Source organism: Periplaneta americana, chromosome 9, assembly GCF_040183065.1.
Source record: "Periplaneta americana isolate PAMFEO1 chromosome 9, P.americana_PAMFEO1_priV1, whole genome shotgun sequence".
Lineage (NCBI taxonomy): Eukaryota > Metazoa > Arthropoda > Insecta > Blattodea > Blattidae > Periplaneta > Periplaneta americana.
Genome location: NC_091125.1, coordinates 112537422 through 112554727, shown reverse-complemented (window position 1 = coordinate 112554727; position 17306 = coordinate 112537422). Strand labels below are relative to the sequence as shown.

General features: G+C 35.5%; 1 protein-coding gene across 10 annotated transcripts in view; it reads left to right on the top strand.

Annotated features, from left to right (window-relative positions):
* Ca-beta (Calcium channel protein beta subunit) overlaps positions 1-17306 on the top strand; it is an 828959-nt gene that overhangs the window by 726524 nt on the left and 85129 nt on the right. For all 10 annotated transcript variants that reach the window (XR_011333981.1, XR_011333980.1, XM_069835638.1 and 7 more), the window contains 2 exons: positions 4104-4220; positions 13862-13981. Coding sequence is in view for 8 of the 10 variants with exons in the window: in XM_069835638.1 (XP_069691739.1) it covers positions 4104-4220; positions 13862-13981 (237 nt within the window). In the remaining 2 variants the exon portion in view is untranslated. The remainder of the gene's footprint in view (positions 1-4103; positions 4221-13861; positions 13982-17306) is intronic.

The window sequence follows — 17306 nt, the reverse complement described above, 5'->3', positions numbered from 1 at the left end:
TCAAATATGTCTCCTTCCACTTCAACGCACTTGGCCGCACGGATGTGAATCGCGGGCGTAGCATTAAACAGCTCGACACGGCCGATGAACGCAGCAGCGTTCACAATATGAGCTAGTAATTATTATCTTGTTTTTACAATGTTATTCGGCTTCAGTAGTTTCTGTTTTTTCAGGAAATGAATTTAATTCATATATTATTATTTTATATTTCTATCTTTGGCTCTGGTACACATTCACCACCAAATGCAAAAATCTACAGGGGTTAGATGTGGTGTCCTGGGGGGTTAATTTCTTTGACTATCGCGACCGATCTATCGCCCAGGAAAATGTTCATGTAAGTGAGTGACCTGCTACTACACGAGAAATGTGATAGTACATACGTTGCCTGGTCCCTAATGGGACATCTTCTAATATAAGATTGAGAAATGCAATTGTAGGCCTACTCATCAATAGCTGATGTTTCCAAACCTGACCTATCCTATCTTCTCCCCGCACTTCACGTCACAATGAACCCCAACCCCCTTAAGACGCAAACATGTTACAAGTTTTGGTTCACAATACGAAATATAGAGTTTTATAAAAAAAAAATAAAAAAATAATGATATTTGGAACCATATTCACATGACATATGATGCTCAAAATAACCTATAGAGCTGATTTCTAAAGCTCGGATACTTCGTGAATCACTCTGTATATAGGTGGAAACAATTTAATAATAATTCTATACCTAGATATTAATTTGAGAACATTATATTTACATTCGTATTAGTCATATAAGCCGAAACAATGTCTTATGCGAGCATAGATTAGTGAGTGTGGGTCTTTGTGTAACTGCAATATCTGTTTATTTGAAATAATGGATAAAGTGAATATCAAATTATGTCGCAAGTCGCGGACAACTGTGTGGACGACGTAATGATGAGAAGTAGCAATATACTTTCCATTCATTCAGAATATACTTACTTGTACATTTCATTATTATTACTATAACAATATTGTAATCTTAGTAGGAAATAAAATGAATGTAAAATGCATTTTTGAATAATCATATACAAGTAGGTTTGTGAATAGACAATTTTCTAGTTAGTACTTTTGAAAGTACTTTTTTCCTAGAATTTAATGAAATTAATGTAAGAATGTGAGAACTTCGGTTTAAAATTTAGTATAGAAAGTAATGAGTTAGTTCAGTGTTAATTGTAATCTTTGTTTGTTATTTTTGAATTTTGAATTTAAATGAGTAGATACAGTGTTTTCTGTAGTTAGCAGACTTGTAAATTGTTATCTGTATAGTTTCTATTGTACATATGCAAAGAATAATATAATTTTATTGGTGAATTTTAGAATTATGTATTTCTTTCCAAAATGAAGTTAGCTTTATTCAAATTTTAAACTAAGTGTAAATATATAGAATGTTTTGGTGGATATTACAGAAAGAGAGAGCGTGCCCTTGGTAAGGAACTAGGCTGAAATGTTCGCAAATGTTGATTTAAATCTTCCCATACTGTCTTATCCAAAATTTTATTTTTAATTCACTACTTTTGTGCCTAAATGATATATCGTAATCAGCCGTAATATTTGAAGATGCATCATTTATGACTGAACATATGATTTTGCATTCACTTTTGTGCTCACATGCGTTTGTTTCACTTTATTAGACAACGCATTTTTACTGATAGGTAAAAGTATATGTGGCACGCATGGTACTAATTAAAGAGATGCGTACATACATTTACGTCCTTTCGTCCCTTGTGCTGTGCTGAATGAGTAGTCAGAGTTTAGCCCGTCACGCAGGCTGCCTGGGTTCGAGTCTCGACACTTGTGGCGGACAAGTCGTTGTTGGAGTTTTCGTCAGTGTTCTTATGTTTTTCCTTGTTAGGCGTTTACATAATTCCGTCAAGATCCCCATGCCGTTACCATTTATGAACTGGTAAGCATTCTCCAATCGCCGCCGGTTGGTTCGAACACTGTTGGGGTTGACTGCTCACACCCCAAATACACAGCAAACTTGAGCGCAGTCAGTCAGTTAGTTTGGATTGAGACTTCATCTAGCTGTAAGAATAGTACAACACACCAGGAATGATTTCCATGCTCTAAGACCCAGATACTAAAATATATAAAAAAAAAAGTTTTTTCTTCTTAACATCTTAACTTTGGACACCGGAAGATTAGAAGAAACGTACTTTCTAGTCTTTACTCAAATGAGACGGTCTTTCACAACATAAAACAACCTCAAGCTAATGACTAATGAATAAGTTCTTATACAGCAGTTCTTGAAATCACGTACTATATCAAGTAATGGAAGCTAGCCAATCCAATGTCTTTAATAACATATAGGCTAGTTTTTTTTAAAATTGATACCGTTAATTATTTCGTGAAAATATAATATCTGGAATAGATTTTAAGCCAGTCGTACTTCACAAAAATTAAAAGAAGAAATTCTTGGAACTGCTGAAATTGGTTCACAAAATTTTATTTATTTTTGACGTGAAAGGAATACATATATTATGTAGCTATAATGCATTAAGTGGAGATTTTCAATAATTGCTCATTTTTGGATGCCGTGTAATGGCATTATAGTTCACGGAAGTATCATATTTTGGAAGCAGTTTGGCGTTTTCAAAGGCTCATTTTTATCGAAAACTAATACATTTTTGTCGAATACTATTTGTGAGCATTTCTGTTTATTTTATTTCAAGAAAACGATCTCCCTCACCCACTTTCTGTACAAAATCCACAAAAACATTCTGTATAATTTTTATTCCAAACTCAGTAAATGTGTAGTTCATTAAAATCCCAGTCAGAATTATGATAATAAATATATTTAATGATATTTTACTTTGCAATTAGGATATAAACGAAATTAAATGTAGGCTATTAATGTCTGTACAAAAGTTTTCATTTATCTTTCGAGTTAATAGAGGAAAATATAAAAATAGTAAAACAGCTGGTGTAACTTAATCGATCGTGACACGTCGAAAGGCAAATGCCAGGTCTAAAATTGAAATATTTCTTTTTTTTTAATTTTAATTCTTTCACTTTCCACAGTATTACTGAAAATTTAACTCCAAATTGCATTTTTAGTTGTTGGAATTACTAATAGGATAATATATTTTTAAAGTATGTTCGTAATAATCTGATAACATAAGAACAAAAACTATTATATCAGAAGTTGTTTATGAAAATGAATATAATACTTCCTCAGATTTGTTTCTAATAGCATTTATTATCAAATTAATGGATCGTAATGCTAACAGTCTGAAATCTCTAGCAATTTCTTTCAATAACAAAAAAGAACTCCCTTCAAATTGAAGATTCACAATATTTAGCTATTTTCAAATTAATGTTTTACAGTACTGTATGAAAAGTTTTAAACATCTAGTAATTACTATCAGTAATAAAACTGTCTGTAAGTCAGTCTGGTTTATTGCGCCTACCTATTTTCATTGTCAGCTCAGTTAAATTGCATCTTGGCAATATTTAATACCGCAATTAAAACTTACGTCGTACCATTTTAGCTCAATAAACACGAACAAGGTCATGTTTTCTGGACACAGTTAACTGGAAGTTTGGATAGTTCATTGGCTTTCCACACCGAAGACCGGGATTCAAACACCGGTGAGACCATTTATGATGGACTCAGGCGGTGTTTCGGCAGATTTCGTAATTCCACCAGTTCATCATCGAAACAGTAGGGGCTTCATATCTGCCCAGCTACTTGAATAGTGTTCTAAAAATGAAAACAATATTATTTGGTCGAGACTTTGCATTGTACGCCTACACAAGTAGCACTCGTGTCACGAACAGCTGTAAGAACACAGAAGAATACAGACAAATCAATTTAAAACACCAAAAGCTCAAAATATTTTTCTACATTAAACCATTTTTATATCGGATAAAAATATTCAAATGAGTAAAATTATGAAGAGACACAAAAATCTCTGGTAATGATAAGATAGCTAAAAAAAAATATTATTTTTTCTGTTGTCTTAGGCAAATTATCTAACAATATTTTTTATATTATAAAATTGATAAGGAACCGATTGATAGGTAATGCTGTATATGTGCAACCTTGTGTGTTAATGTCACATGTGTGTTGGCTCCAGGGCTCAGCGGATTCGAACTACTCCCAGCCATCATCCGACTTGTCGCTGGACGAGGAGAAGGAAACGCTGCGGCGAGAGAAGGAGCGGCAGGCTCTCAGCCAGCTGGAGAAGGCACGGGTAAGCCAGATCGCTGCACTACACTCTCAGGTTCCAGTGATATATAGCATAAGAACTAGAGATGAACAACGAGCGAGAATTCAAGACTAACAGTATCTGCAAAACCGAAAACCCGCACGACAGTATTGGCTGTCGTTGACTGCTTGTAAGCAAACGTTCAAAACCTCGGGACTTCGGGAGTGATAGTTTTTTTATACCAGACTGAACTTTTATCTGTTTTGGCAACTATTGTATATGTATAAACAATCAAGTAGCCTATCTGAAACACCATCTCTACCTTTCAGTGTAGTAATCCGTTCCCCAATCTTTATTTAATTACTACGCTCTTATTAAAAGACTAGGCAATTTTTTTCGTATGTTTGAGATCAAATATACATTCTCCAGTAAAAAAAACTCTTTATTTAACGCTATGTTTTGTTTCTTAGAAATTCAAAATTATTTGAGAATTTTTTTATTTATATAACCATAGGTAATATGTGATGGTAGAACCAGAACGTTTCGATAACTAAGACATTGTTTTCTTTTATCTTTTTGTATCAATTAAACATCTCTAATGTTATTTATTTCAATGATGTATGTTACTCAAAATTACGATATCTTTCCACGTCGACCAAATGCTATTTCGAGAATGATGAGCGAGACTCGAAGTGCACAAGAGTTACGAGATGAGACTCGAAAGACAGGTGCAACGAACACAGCGAGCGAGAGCAGCAGTTAGTTTTGTTCATTTCTAATAACAAGTCATGAATATAGGAAAAGGTAAACTTTCCTACCAGAATGGTGTATCCCCAATAATATTTTATGATTCTTTTGTCATGTGTCTGGATATCTTAACATGCGTGTATTTGAGAAGCTGTTGTCAGTAGTGAAGTGAACCTAACAGGTAAAAAATCGCTAAATTTAAGCAGGTGATCAAGTAATTGGGGGGGGGGAAATGTTTAAGTTGCAATTTAGTACCTCACGATACAATGTACCGACTAAACTCACGCGTTATTCCCTTGTACTGTTACGGCCCTCTCTTTGTATGATTGATTTAATTACAATTTAATTAATCTCTATCATTCTGGATACTCGCGCTGTGTTGTTGCAATACTTCATGTCTCTCTTTCTGTCTCTAATACAGTGAAAGTTTCAAATGGTAGTGTATTATTGGTAGAGACGAGAAGTTTAGGCAGAAAAATGCTTAAAGCAGATAGAAAAAGTTACTTAAAGTAGCTTAAATGCACAACTCTCTATTTCTATTAAATAATTATCATACTATGTCCAGAAGCTAAAAAGAAAAAAAACTGAATTATGAATCAAACTGTAAATAGAGAAGGAGTCATTTTAGGCATAGCCCTACGCAACAAATATAAATACGACCCTGCAAGGGAGAAGCGTTGAAATCTCCCTCCAATCCCAATTCTAGTTTTATCGACAAGTATTACACCGGTGTCCACAACTCTTTTTGCCCTTCACTTGTAAAAATCATCGTAGAAGAGCTAAATCTAACTACCCAATGAAAGGTTTACAATGCCAGGACTTAACACTGGCTACAATACAACACAAACATTTTTATATTTTCTGACAATGGCGAAAGATTACGTCTTTAATCAATTATTATTGTTTTAAACGATGGAAAACTAATTAAGTTAAAAAAAAGAAATTAAGTATACTAGAACATGTATGATTGAAACCCATTTGTGATCGTCCATATCAAAAGGGACCTTATCTTCATCCTGGTCAATATTGAGATTTTAATTCTGTCTTATAGAGTAGAAAATTGTGATTATTCTGTTTTATTCTATTTAAAAATTTTAAGAGGGACCTTAACTTCTTCCATTATAATTGTATTAGTGAAGATAAGGTACCGTAATTTCCCATAACTATGGTCCAGGCACCCAACTATGGTCCAAAACGCATTATGTACTACTTAGTCCCCCAAGAGTTCGGTGTTTGCCATTTAAGGCGCCACTGTGATGGAATTATGTTCCCCATAGATGCTTCTATCTACCATTACACGTGGCAATGATATGGATGCTTAACAAGGTCAGTGCATCGTCCTATTGAATGTGTGAAGACACGAAATCATTCAGTTTGTGTTTGTCTGTTTTATTAAGCTCTCCTCTGTAGAACTGGTAAATTATAGATATATGATTGTTTGTACAATTAAACCTGGCTATATAGTGTTTACTTTCACGTAATAATTAGACTGGCAGAGGTTAAGGACTCTCCGTGAAAAATGTTTAACCTCAAGGCTACAAGTCAGTCCTCAACTATGTACCACAATTTTTCGTGGACCATAGTTGTATTTCATTTTGAAATATTTGTTTTAGTAAAATGTGAACAATTTGATTATTTACTTCTGCAAATACGGTATCTCAGTATATTCTAAAACACCATTTAACATTATAGTCCAGTAAATAAAGAAACAGGCTGTTCCAGCATCAATGGTACTAGCACGAATAATGGTCCGGTAAAACGAAAACTTCAGGGTAGAAGAATCACAACCGTCCCTGTAAGTGACTATGAGAGCGATGAAATTGAATTGGATACAGATTATGATGTTTCCGGTGTACTCTCCATATTTACAGACAGTGAGTCAGATGTGGAAAAGGAGACGAAATCTCTTAAAGTAATGCTAAAGACACATAGTTATATGGTAGTTACTTATGAGGAGGAATTGTGGCCAGGGAAAGTTTTGGAAGTGAAGAACAATGGAGCTGTTGTTTCATGTATAGTAAGAAGCGGCAATTACTGAGGTGGCGAGAAATGGTAGACATTTTATTCTATAGAAAGGAAAACACAATAAAGCAAATTGAAGACCCCATATGCGTCTCGAAAAAGAGAGATCTATTTTCAATTTCAGAATTACAAGAGAAGTGGAGATTCAAAGGATCGAAATAAGCCTACTGAATACAGTTCTCAGTATGGTAAATAAACATTATCAGTGAATTTATGTGCATAATATTTTGCTAAGAATGTGTTAGTTTATTTTGATACCGTACTTTTGTTCTTTAACATACACTCACCGGCAAAAGAATCGGGCCAACTACATTTTATTTAAAATTTTTGAAAATTGTAGGATTTTTAAAATAATTGTAGGTGTGCTGGGGTTCATTTAGTTATTCATTTATTTTGTGATACGTAACAATGTAATACTGAATACGTAATAGCCAACAATAATCTGAAAAGGAGATTCGTTCTTCTTGTTATATTGTGTCTAAACTTCTCGGACTCATTTCAAGCTATGCTGAAGAAGTCTACAGACTAGTAAGCTCTCTTGAGGCAGTATTGGAGTACTTCATTGTATACAAATGTCACTAAGTCCTACCGATTCAGCAAAATAGTTGCATTGATAGAAGATGGGAATAGTCAGCGTTATCTGGCTGCAGTTCTTGGGACCAAAAGAACCTTCCAGAAAGTAAGACAAGTTAACGTGAGTGAGAGAACTGTAAGCAGACGTCTGGATGAATGTGGGCTGAATTCCAGAAGAACCAGCTAAAGGCCCAGAATTGCTCCAGCAACATCGTTGAACATTTGGAAGAAAATTGAAACAATTTGTAAGTTTTTACACCTTTTAATTATATCCATTGTTTGGCGTTGAAAATAATAGCGCAAGTGACAATAAATAAGAGGTTTTTTTTGTGGGAAGCAAAGTTTTCTTAATTTCATAATGGGTTTTCTGATTCTCACCTCATAAAAAAATTGAGAAACTTTAGGTGGCCCGGTATTTTTGCCGGTGAGTGTAGTTGTTCATTAGGCCTATTGCAGGAAAATGACTTTCAGATTTCACTTGTTTATTGTGTGTTTACGCAATGTGTACTAATAAAAAGAATCCATGTACTTTTCATTTATTTTTAATATTTCTGTGCTAGATTATATTTCTACCCTTAAATTAGAAACTCAATGTATTAATTTACGAATAATTACAGCTCCAGCTATAGTCCATTCATGCTTTCAAGCATGAATATATGAGTGGCCATAGTTGGGCAACTCAGAATACAACTATGTACCAATGCTTATTATTTTTTTAACACTTGCAATTAAATAATTTCAAACACATATGTCAATATTTATTTAATATACACTTACAAGAGTCCGAAGCCAAAATTTCACTTAATCTGGATGAATATTATTGAATATACAGAGAAAAATGTAACAAATGTGGACCATAGTTAGGGTAAACTACGGTACCTATTTTGTTTTGTTCAAGGGTACATCATGTAGCATTTAAATACTGAACTGAAACCTATTGGAAGTTGTAGAAAAGACATGGAGGTAGCACTTAATACCTTAAGCTAAAACGTAAAATTACACCTCATTCACTCTTCTTTGCTCTTCTGAAAAATTAGCTTGGTGAAGATAAGGTCCCTTTTCATATAAACGGTCACATTTAAAACATTACTTTACACGTACATGAGTAGATATGACAACACTGAAAAGATTTTTCCTGGATTGGAAAGAATAAGCAAAGGTATAATAGGAATCACTTGTTTTTATTTATTTATTTATTTATTTATTTATTTATTTATTTATTTATTTATCTACAATTTATCTATTTATTTATCTACAATTTATCTATTTATTTATCTACAATTTATCTATTTATTTATATAAAATTTATCTATTTATTTATCTATTTATTTATCTATTTATTTATCTATTTACTTATCTATTTATTTATCTATTTACTTATCTGTTTACTTACTTATTTATTTACTTATATATTTACTTATTTATTTATTTATTTATTTATTTACTTATTTGCTTACTTACTTGCTTGCTTACTTACTTACTTACTTACTTACTTACTTACTTACTTACTTACTTACTTATTTATTCATCTGTCTGTCTATTTATTTTTGGTTTCTCGAATTTATTAAAGCTACGAGTTCAATGAATCTAAAGGACAATTTTGAGATTTCACTTGTCCTTACTCCGCTGCCGTTTAATGTACAATCTCATACCACCATTCACAAGTAAAACATGAACATGAATGTAAACAGTGTACTGGGTTACTAGTGCCACGAAAAGTATGTAGATCTATTCCAAATTTGACGCGATGGACATGCCAACAGACTTGTATACCGTCCGGCGCTACCAGAGATGTTTAGCATTTAATTAATAACTTCAAATAACATACCAGATCAATGATTCCCTATTTAAATATACTCAATACTGGATCCCTCTCTCATCTGTATCATTTTGACCGGAAGTAAAAATGGTCGCTAGTAATTCATTTGTCGCTACTTTACTTCTCATATAATAAGTTATTTCCTGAAATTAATAATAATGGGAAAATATACGTAATTTGAGATTGCACTGATTTAAAGAGTTGAACTGTATACATTTGTTGTAGTGCCTAGGTAATTATTATAAATAACTGTGATGTCAGTTTTTTTATTATTTATTTTAATTTACGTCAGCTAATCACCGAAGATCTTTCAGAGAGATCTAGACTGTTCAAGACATCGTAACTGATTATTCACGGAAAAATAGACACTTATAAATCTGATATTGGGTACTATTTTTCATTATGGTTTTGTGGGTAATTTTTAATATTACATTTTTTGAGAACCTTTTAAGTGTGCAATATTTCACTGTAGGTGCAGAATGCAATTCTCAGGTAAGTCTTTTAAACACATGTCTGTAATCGATATTGTGTATTGTGCATACAAAGTAGCTACTTTATTTCTCTTGCATCACATTAGAAGAAATAATAATAATAATAATTTAAGGGATGGAAATTATTAATTTTTAACTCCCTGTACAATATTGAAATGTTTTACAAAGTGAATATTCCCACACATTACCTTAGAGTGCAAGAGCAAATGTTTACCTGACCGTGGTGTATGCATTGACTTAAGTCGCGGATTTGACAGCACGTAAAAATCAGAGGTTTTGATCGTCTTTTGGAGGTTCATCATAACATCACGAAACTTTCTACGTATTTGGCCGTTTACAGTGAAGTGAGAGTATTTAATTTCGTTACACTGATTGCTTTATTTTCAGTAAATTTTTGTTTGTCTTCTTGTAGTAAACATACAAAAATCACAGTCTAGTATATAGAGTCACGAAGCTCAATACGTAGTCACTATGCATCCATAGATAGTTGCTGACCACTAGGATCGCTAATATCGCCTCATTATGGACAAAGCGAAATAGTACCGGCACAGTGTATTGTTCCTAGCACCCTTACAACTCAAGCTTCGTGACTGTATATACTAGACTGTGCTAAAATATTACGATCAGTTCTACCACTTCTGTCATTGTCGTCACTATAGATCTCGACAGCTCTGTTGGCAGGGCACTGGCTTAAGATGACTGCTAACCAAGATTCAAATCTCGGTGATGATAGAGTCGTATTTGTGGTGGACAAAGACAATATTCCTGTCGTTTTTATCGGAATTTTCCCATTTACCTCAATCATTCCATCGTCAATAATAATTACCACCATTACAATATCATTTATCAAACACAGTGTCGGCATGATGCAAAATTGTGACTGGCATACAAATACGAGTAGCTTCATCCAGGTAATACAGTAGTATGCTTTCGGTATGTGACAGGGCACTGTAGTGAGACTTCATCGGAACCGTAGAGACGTACAAGCTAAATAGATAGTTGTCACCACACAGCCAAGTCACGATATCTAAAAGATCATGATCGTTCGGACTTCAATAATCATCCCTGCGATCGGAGCGGTAAGGCACAATAAGACCATCAGAGGCTGCAGTGCTAGACTTCGGGACACTTCTCCTTAATATAGGAAAAAGCTTCCACTACTGCTATATTGCTGATGATACTACTTTTGTTGTTTAGGTTGTTGCTGATGATGCTATTCCTATTATAAGTAGGACTCGGATTTTCCTGATCTAAACGTTAGTATTGCAACGTAGTATAGTTCAAGACTAGTAAACATCTCCTCTATCTCAGGTAGAATCCTCATTGTTACTGGATACTTCGTTACGATCTGGTGAACTTTATCTCCGAAATCTATTCACAAATTCTTTGACAATGAACGTAAACAAACGAAAGATTACAGTATCCTCTCCGCAGGTAAAAAAAAATCTGTGACGCGCGGTTTACACAGAAAATGAGTCTTTTATTTTATTTAGCAAATACTTGTAGAATTTCAAAGCAGTGTAAACCAGGTGCTTATTATGCAGATTCTGAGACATAACTAATCATATATGTTATACTATGTCACTTTTAAGTTTGAGGTCATGAAAATCGAGCTTATACAGAGTGTTTAAAAAATACGGGGCATAATTTCAGGTATGTATTTCCCACATGTAAACAATCAAAATAGTTCATTACAACATGTGTCCGGAAATGCTTCATTTCCGAGTTATGGCCTTCACAACATTGCAATTTACCGGAACGTTTTTCTTTCCGCAGGTCGTTGTCATTACAGAAGATGTTCAAAATGTCCACCTCCTGCTTGAATACAGACCTCACATCGATGTCTCATTGACCTGCGAACACGATCCCAAACTCCAGAAGTATTGCGTATGTCCTCAGAACATGCCACAATTCGATTCCGAAGGGATTCCAAATCAGGCGCTGGAGACGAATAAACCAATGATTTTAAATGGCCCCACACGTAGAAATCAAGAGGGTTCAGATCAGGTGAGCGTGGAGGCCAAGCAATTGGGTGACCTCTACCTATCCATCGATCAGGAAACCTTCGATCCAAGTACCGGCGAGCCGTACGACTGAAGTGTGCAGGAGCGCCATCATGCAAGAAGTGAATGTGTTGACGATTGATCAGTGGAGTGTCTTCTAAAACATGAGGTATGGTGTTTTCCAGGAAGTTTGTGTACGCCTGCCTCGTAAGTCTGTTTACAAGTACATGGGGTCCAACTAATCGATCACCAATGATACCGGCCCACATGTTGAGGGAGAACCGCACCTGGTGATAGGATGGAACAGTTGCACGTGGGTTTTCATACGCCCATACATGCTGATTGTGGAAATTTGTTATGCCATCTCGCGTGAACTGTGCTTCATCTGTAAATAATACTAAGGCAGGAAAGTTCGGATTTACACCACACTGCTGCAAGAACCACTGACAGAACCTAACTCGTGCAGGGTAATCTGCTGGTGACAGGGCCTGTACACGTTGCAAATGATAAGGATACAATTGATAGGCTACTCTTTCAACAGTCTCCAGACAGTCGTATGAGGAACATTGACTTGCAACGCTACCCTTCGTGTGCTGATAGAAGGAGTCATGTTCACAGCCTCCAGAATCTCCTCCTATACTTCTGGAGTTGTGATCTTGGTCGTCCCCTTCCCAAACCAGGAGAGTTAAATTTTCCATACTCGCACAGACGGTAATGGAGACGTACAAATGTCTTCCGATCTGGACATTGTCGCTGTGGGTACCTCTCCTGGTACAAACGACGAGCCAGCGCAGCATTGCCGTCCGCCTTACCGTACATGAAGTGTATCTCTGCCAGCTCTTGATTTGAATACATGACACACAGTCTAAAGCCTACACAACACTGAATGTAACCTTCGCCTCGGAATGAACTGTCAGAGTGCCCTCTTAATGTCTCCTTTGACGGCAACGACCTGCGGAAAGAAAAACGTTGCGGTGAATTTCAATGTTGTGAAGGCCATAACTCGGAAATAAAGCATTTCCGGACACATGTTGTAATGAACTATTTTGATTGTCTACATGTGGGAAATCCATACCTGAAATTATGCCCCGTATTTTTTAAACACCCTGTATTATAACTAATGTTACTATTAGTTGCTGCTACTACTACTACTACTACTACTACTACTACTACTACTACTACTACTACTACTACTACTACTACCACCACCAGATATTAAGGTTCATCCCAGGATTCTGTGAAGTAACTTCGCGCATATGGGAGCGGAGTCTATGTCGGAGTGTATTGCGAGCAGTATCAGTTCGAGTCCGCTAAGGGGTAAGATGCTCGTAGTAGAAGGTAGAGTAGAGTTCAGATAGAAATTATCCCCTTTTGCAACCGATTTCTCGCTTCGTTCTAGCACCACCTCCCCCCAGAGCGATCATTGGTCCTAGCCCTCCCACATACTACTTGCACAGAGGTCTTGTTTCATGTTTCTACTCCACAGATGCCTGGGACGGAACATAGGCCTACTACTACTACTACTACTACTACTACTACTACTACTACTACTACTACTACTACTACTACTACTACTACTACCACCACCACCACCACCACCACCACCACCACCACCACCATAAATACAACTATCGTGCACACAGATTTTGAAGAGCCTTGATTCACATCCATATCTGAGCTTCTTTCCTAGATAAGTTCTCGAGATGAATCCCTTTGACGTCTCGATTCTAGACACCAATAGATATAGGTCTAATGCTGATAACGAAAATCTAGGCCCCGAATAGAACTCAAACACACGACCGTGGCATCACATCTTACTAATGCTGCACCTAAGTCATTGAGTGCACCAAGATCAGGATTTAAAATAAAAATGATGAAGTAGAATTTAACGAAAATTATAATTAAAAATAATTTTTCTGTCAATATTATTCAGGACACTTATTCATGCGAAAGTTAGGATTTTTACTCCATTCGTTAGAGATGGGGTCCACGTCTTGAAACATCGCCTAATTCATTGTGACTTTATTTCAGACAAAACCCGTGGCGTTCGCTGTGCGAACCAACGTGAGTTACGACGGCTCGGTGGATGACGACTCGCCCGTGCATGGTAGCGCCATTTCGTTTGACGTCCGAGATTTTCTCCATATCAAGGTAAGCCGCACACATACACATATCTGCCGAATTGATTTTGAGGAAGATAATATGGCTCTACCCCTGCATCTTATGACTTTCAGTTATTATTTGTACTTTGTCGTATTGCCTATGATTGCAGAATTTCACGATGTTAATCGTGATCCAAATTCCCCTGGTTTTGCACCGTGCTATAAATGTAGTATGAGTGATCATAACTTGTTTTGAATCTTGTATGCGTAAAATAATTTAAAAAATCACTTAAGCTCCTTCTGATTTTATATTTAATTTTGAGGTTCTAAAATGCCTTTTGTGTGACGTTCAGAGAACTGGCGTTTATATTCTTATTTGATGCATATTAAGTGATTTAATTTATGTATGTCTTTTCAATAATAATTACAGAAAACAAAGCATAAACTGTAGAATCATTACAACTAAACGTTGCCAACCATGTAAGATGTTTAATGAAAAACGATGATTGTATTTCTTAGTGTGTAATCTCAATATCACTTGCGGCGAGAGCAGTTCTAAACAAGTCAGCCTACTTGTGACTTTGTTGCGAGTACGAGACTTGTACAGTCTTAGAAAAAAGTTTTGTCGCACAGATACTTTATAAGACACAGAAAGGAGGCAGTGCGCATAATCGGACATACAACAAAGCAAAACTAATTTTATTACCTCAACTAGTCCTTCTCTTGTGAACTAGGTCGCTCGTCCTCTGATCATGCGCACTGCCTCCTTTCTGTGACTGAAGTATCTGTGCAACAAGACAGTACAGCTAGTGACATCTTCTAAGTGCAAGTGTAGCAGGTTGCGGTACAGTACGGGGAATTCAGTGTAGAAACATTACGATGAAGCCTGTTCCTATTGTAACAATTGGGTTAATATCAATTCATTGTATTCTTCAGAAGGAAAAACTGTGTACGAAAAGTTTTAAGCTCAAAAGTAAAATATGTTCCGATTGTGTATCAAATATAAATTATTGGAGCTCCAGTGTGACAAGTTGAAAAATAAATACAGTATATAGAAGTTCTTTGTCAGACACGCACATAACGCAAACTCTCAGGCTAAATGTTATCCAGTCACTGCATTCGGACATCGAAAAGATGGTTGCAAACATGAAATTAAAAAATTCAGAAAATTATCACAATATAGTTTATCTGGTGTGTCAATGATTAATGACCATTTCCTTGAAACAGAAAAATATTTATTTTAATTCCGAGAAGATTAATGATTTTATTTATTTATTTTTATTTTTTTTTGTTTTTTAGAAAGAAAATATTATTGTTTCTCTATTACTGTGAATAAATGTACCGTATGTATAGGCTACATTATCAGTTAAACAACTTCAAACAGTTTATTTACACTTAAATTTATTTTTGCTCTGTCTGGTTTAACTTGAATGCACAAATCTTCAGTTCGAGTTATAATTTTAATCTCCTGGACACAATTTACGCAAGTCGTATTCTCATTACATCTATGCGTTTTCAGATCCATGCATGATCTTACCCCTCCTTCAACCTCCACCCTTACAACGCTCGTAACTCGTTCATGCAGCCTACAGTGAAGAGGAGTACACAAGACAGAGCATATTGTTGTCTTCCCCTGTGCTAGAGGATCAGCTTTTCACACTGGTAACTCGAGTTGGATTCTCGTGGGTCTATGCGAGATTTTTGAAGTGAACAAAGACAGTGCATGATCGTAGTTTTCGAAGGGCACTTCTGTTTCCTTACCGGTAATCCACCACAGTTCCATTCATATCATTTTGCTGCTACGTACCCGTACTGAGGGATATACTTACGTCAGCAAAAATAACTACAGCTGCAGCGTGTCGATCATAGATGGGGACGTTTGGATTAATGATGCAAAGTGGAGTGACCGTCATTAGACAAGAAATAAACATCACCTTACTAATGATAGCGACGCGGCCTGGCTGCTCACTGAACTAATAGTTACTGCTTATTAGGTTTTTCGTAATTTTGGAAAGCTCTGTGCGACATTAGCCAATACTTTGGTTCAGAGTTTTAAGACGAAACATAATGAAAAAATCCATTCTACTACCGTGGTTTCCACACGCTGTTAAAGCTTCATTTTGGTTTTGGCCTTTGTGCACTTATGGTTAAAAATGTGACAGTAATTTGGTGAAAATTTTGTAATTATTTCTTTTCACCGTGTAATTACATACACTCACACATAATCTTAGATAGCAATAATCTTATGCGCGTTGTTTTGCTTGCAATATTCATTGCAAAATAAATCTGTTGTGAATAATAATAATAATAATAATAATAATAATAATAATAATAATAATAATAATAATACAAGACTGTGGAACAACGGTTAGCATGCCTGACCGTGAAACTAGCGGGCGCGAGATTCAAATCCTGATTGGGACTAGTTACCTTGTTGAGGTTTTTTTCCTGGATTTTCTCGCAGCCCATTAAGAGCAAATGCTGGGTAACGTTCGGTGCTGGACCCTGATCTCATTTCGCTAGCACTATCACCTTCATCTCATTCAGACGCTAGATAACCATTGCAGTTTATAAAGCGTCGTAAAATAAATTAATAATAGTAATACCCATTATAAACAAATTTATTGTTATTTGACTCACTTCTGTACAAAATCCTGTCATCAATAGTCTTTCAAGTAATTTAAGATAATAATAGAATTCCCAAACAATTTGTTTCACTACTTTTTTGCTGCTAATATCTTAAAAACTAATATACATTTTTCTTTTAAAATATTTTTAAAAAGCACTATTTTTCGCTTTTACCGCAGGAATGAAGTTTTATCGCAGAAAAATCAATTTTCGGGAAAATTCGCGACAAATTTACCGTTATAAATCAATGACATTTATGATAAAACCTTGGTTTGACAATATATTCTATGTACATTTTCAAATAGGAGTAATTTCTTGCCTGTATATTTACACAAGCAGTTAACAGATATTGTATTTTCCCATAAAACTCCATTAGAATGTCTTTTTTTACATAGTAGGTATTACAGATTTATGCAGCATGAAAATTTGAATCTAACAAAGACGTAATATCGATGGAAATGCATATAGAAAGTATCGTCAAACCAACGACGTACTGTATATACTTCTTCGTGTATCTCGCTGTCACATATAGCGTTTATCGCTTACAAAAAAAAAAAAAAACTTGGCCCTGGTGGTGGTATAGTGTTGGTGGTGGTATAGTGTTGGTGGTGGTCGTAGTGACGTGGCGATGGCGGCGACGACGGTAGTAGCAGCAGTGGTGTGGTAGTGGTAGTGGTAGTAGGTGGTGATAATGGTAGTAGGTGGTAGGTGATAGTAGGGAAAGGGGTAGTGGTAGTAGGTGGTAG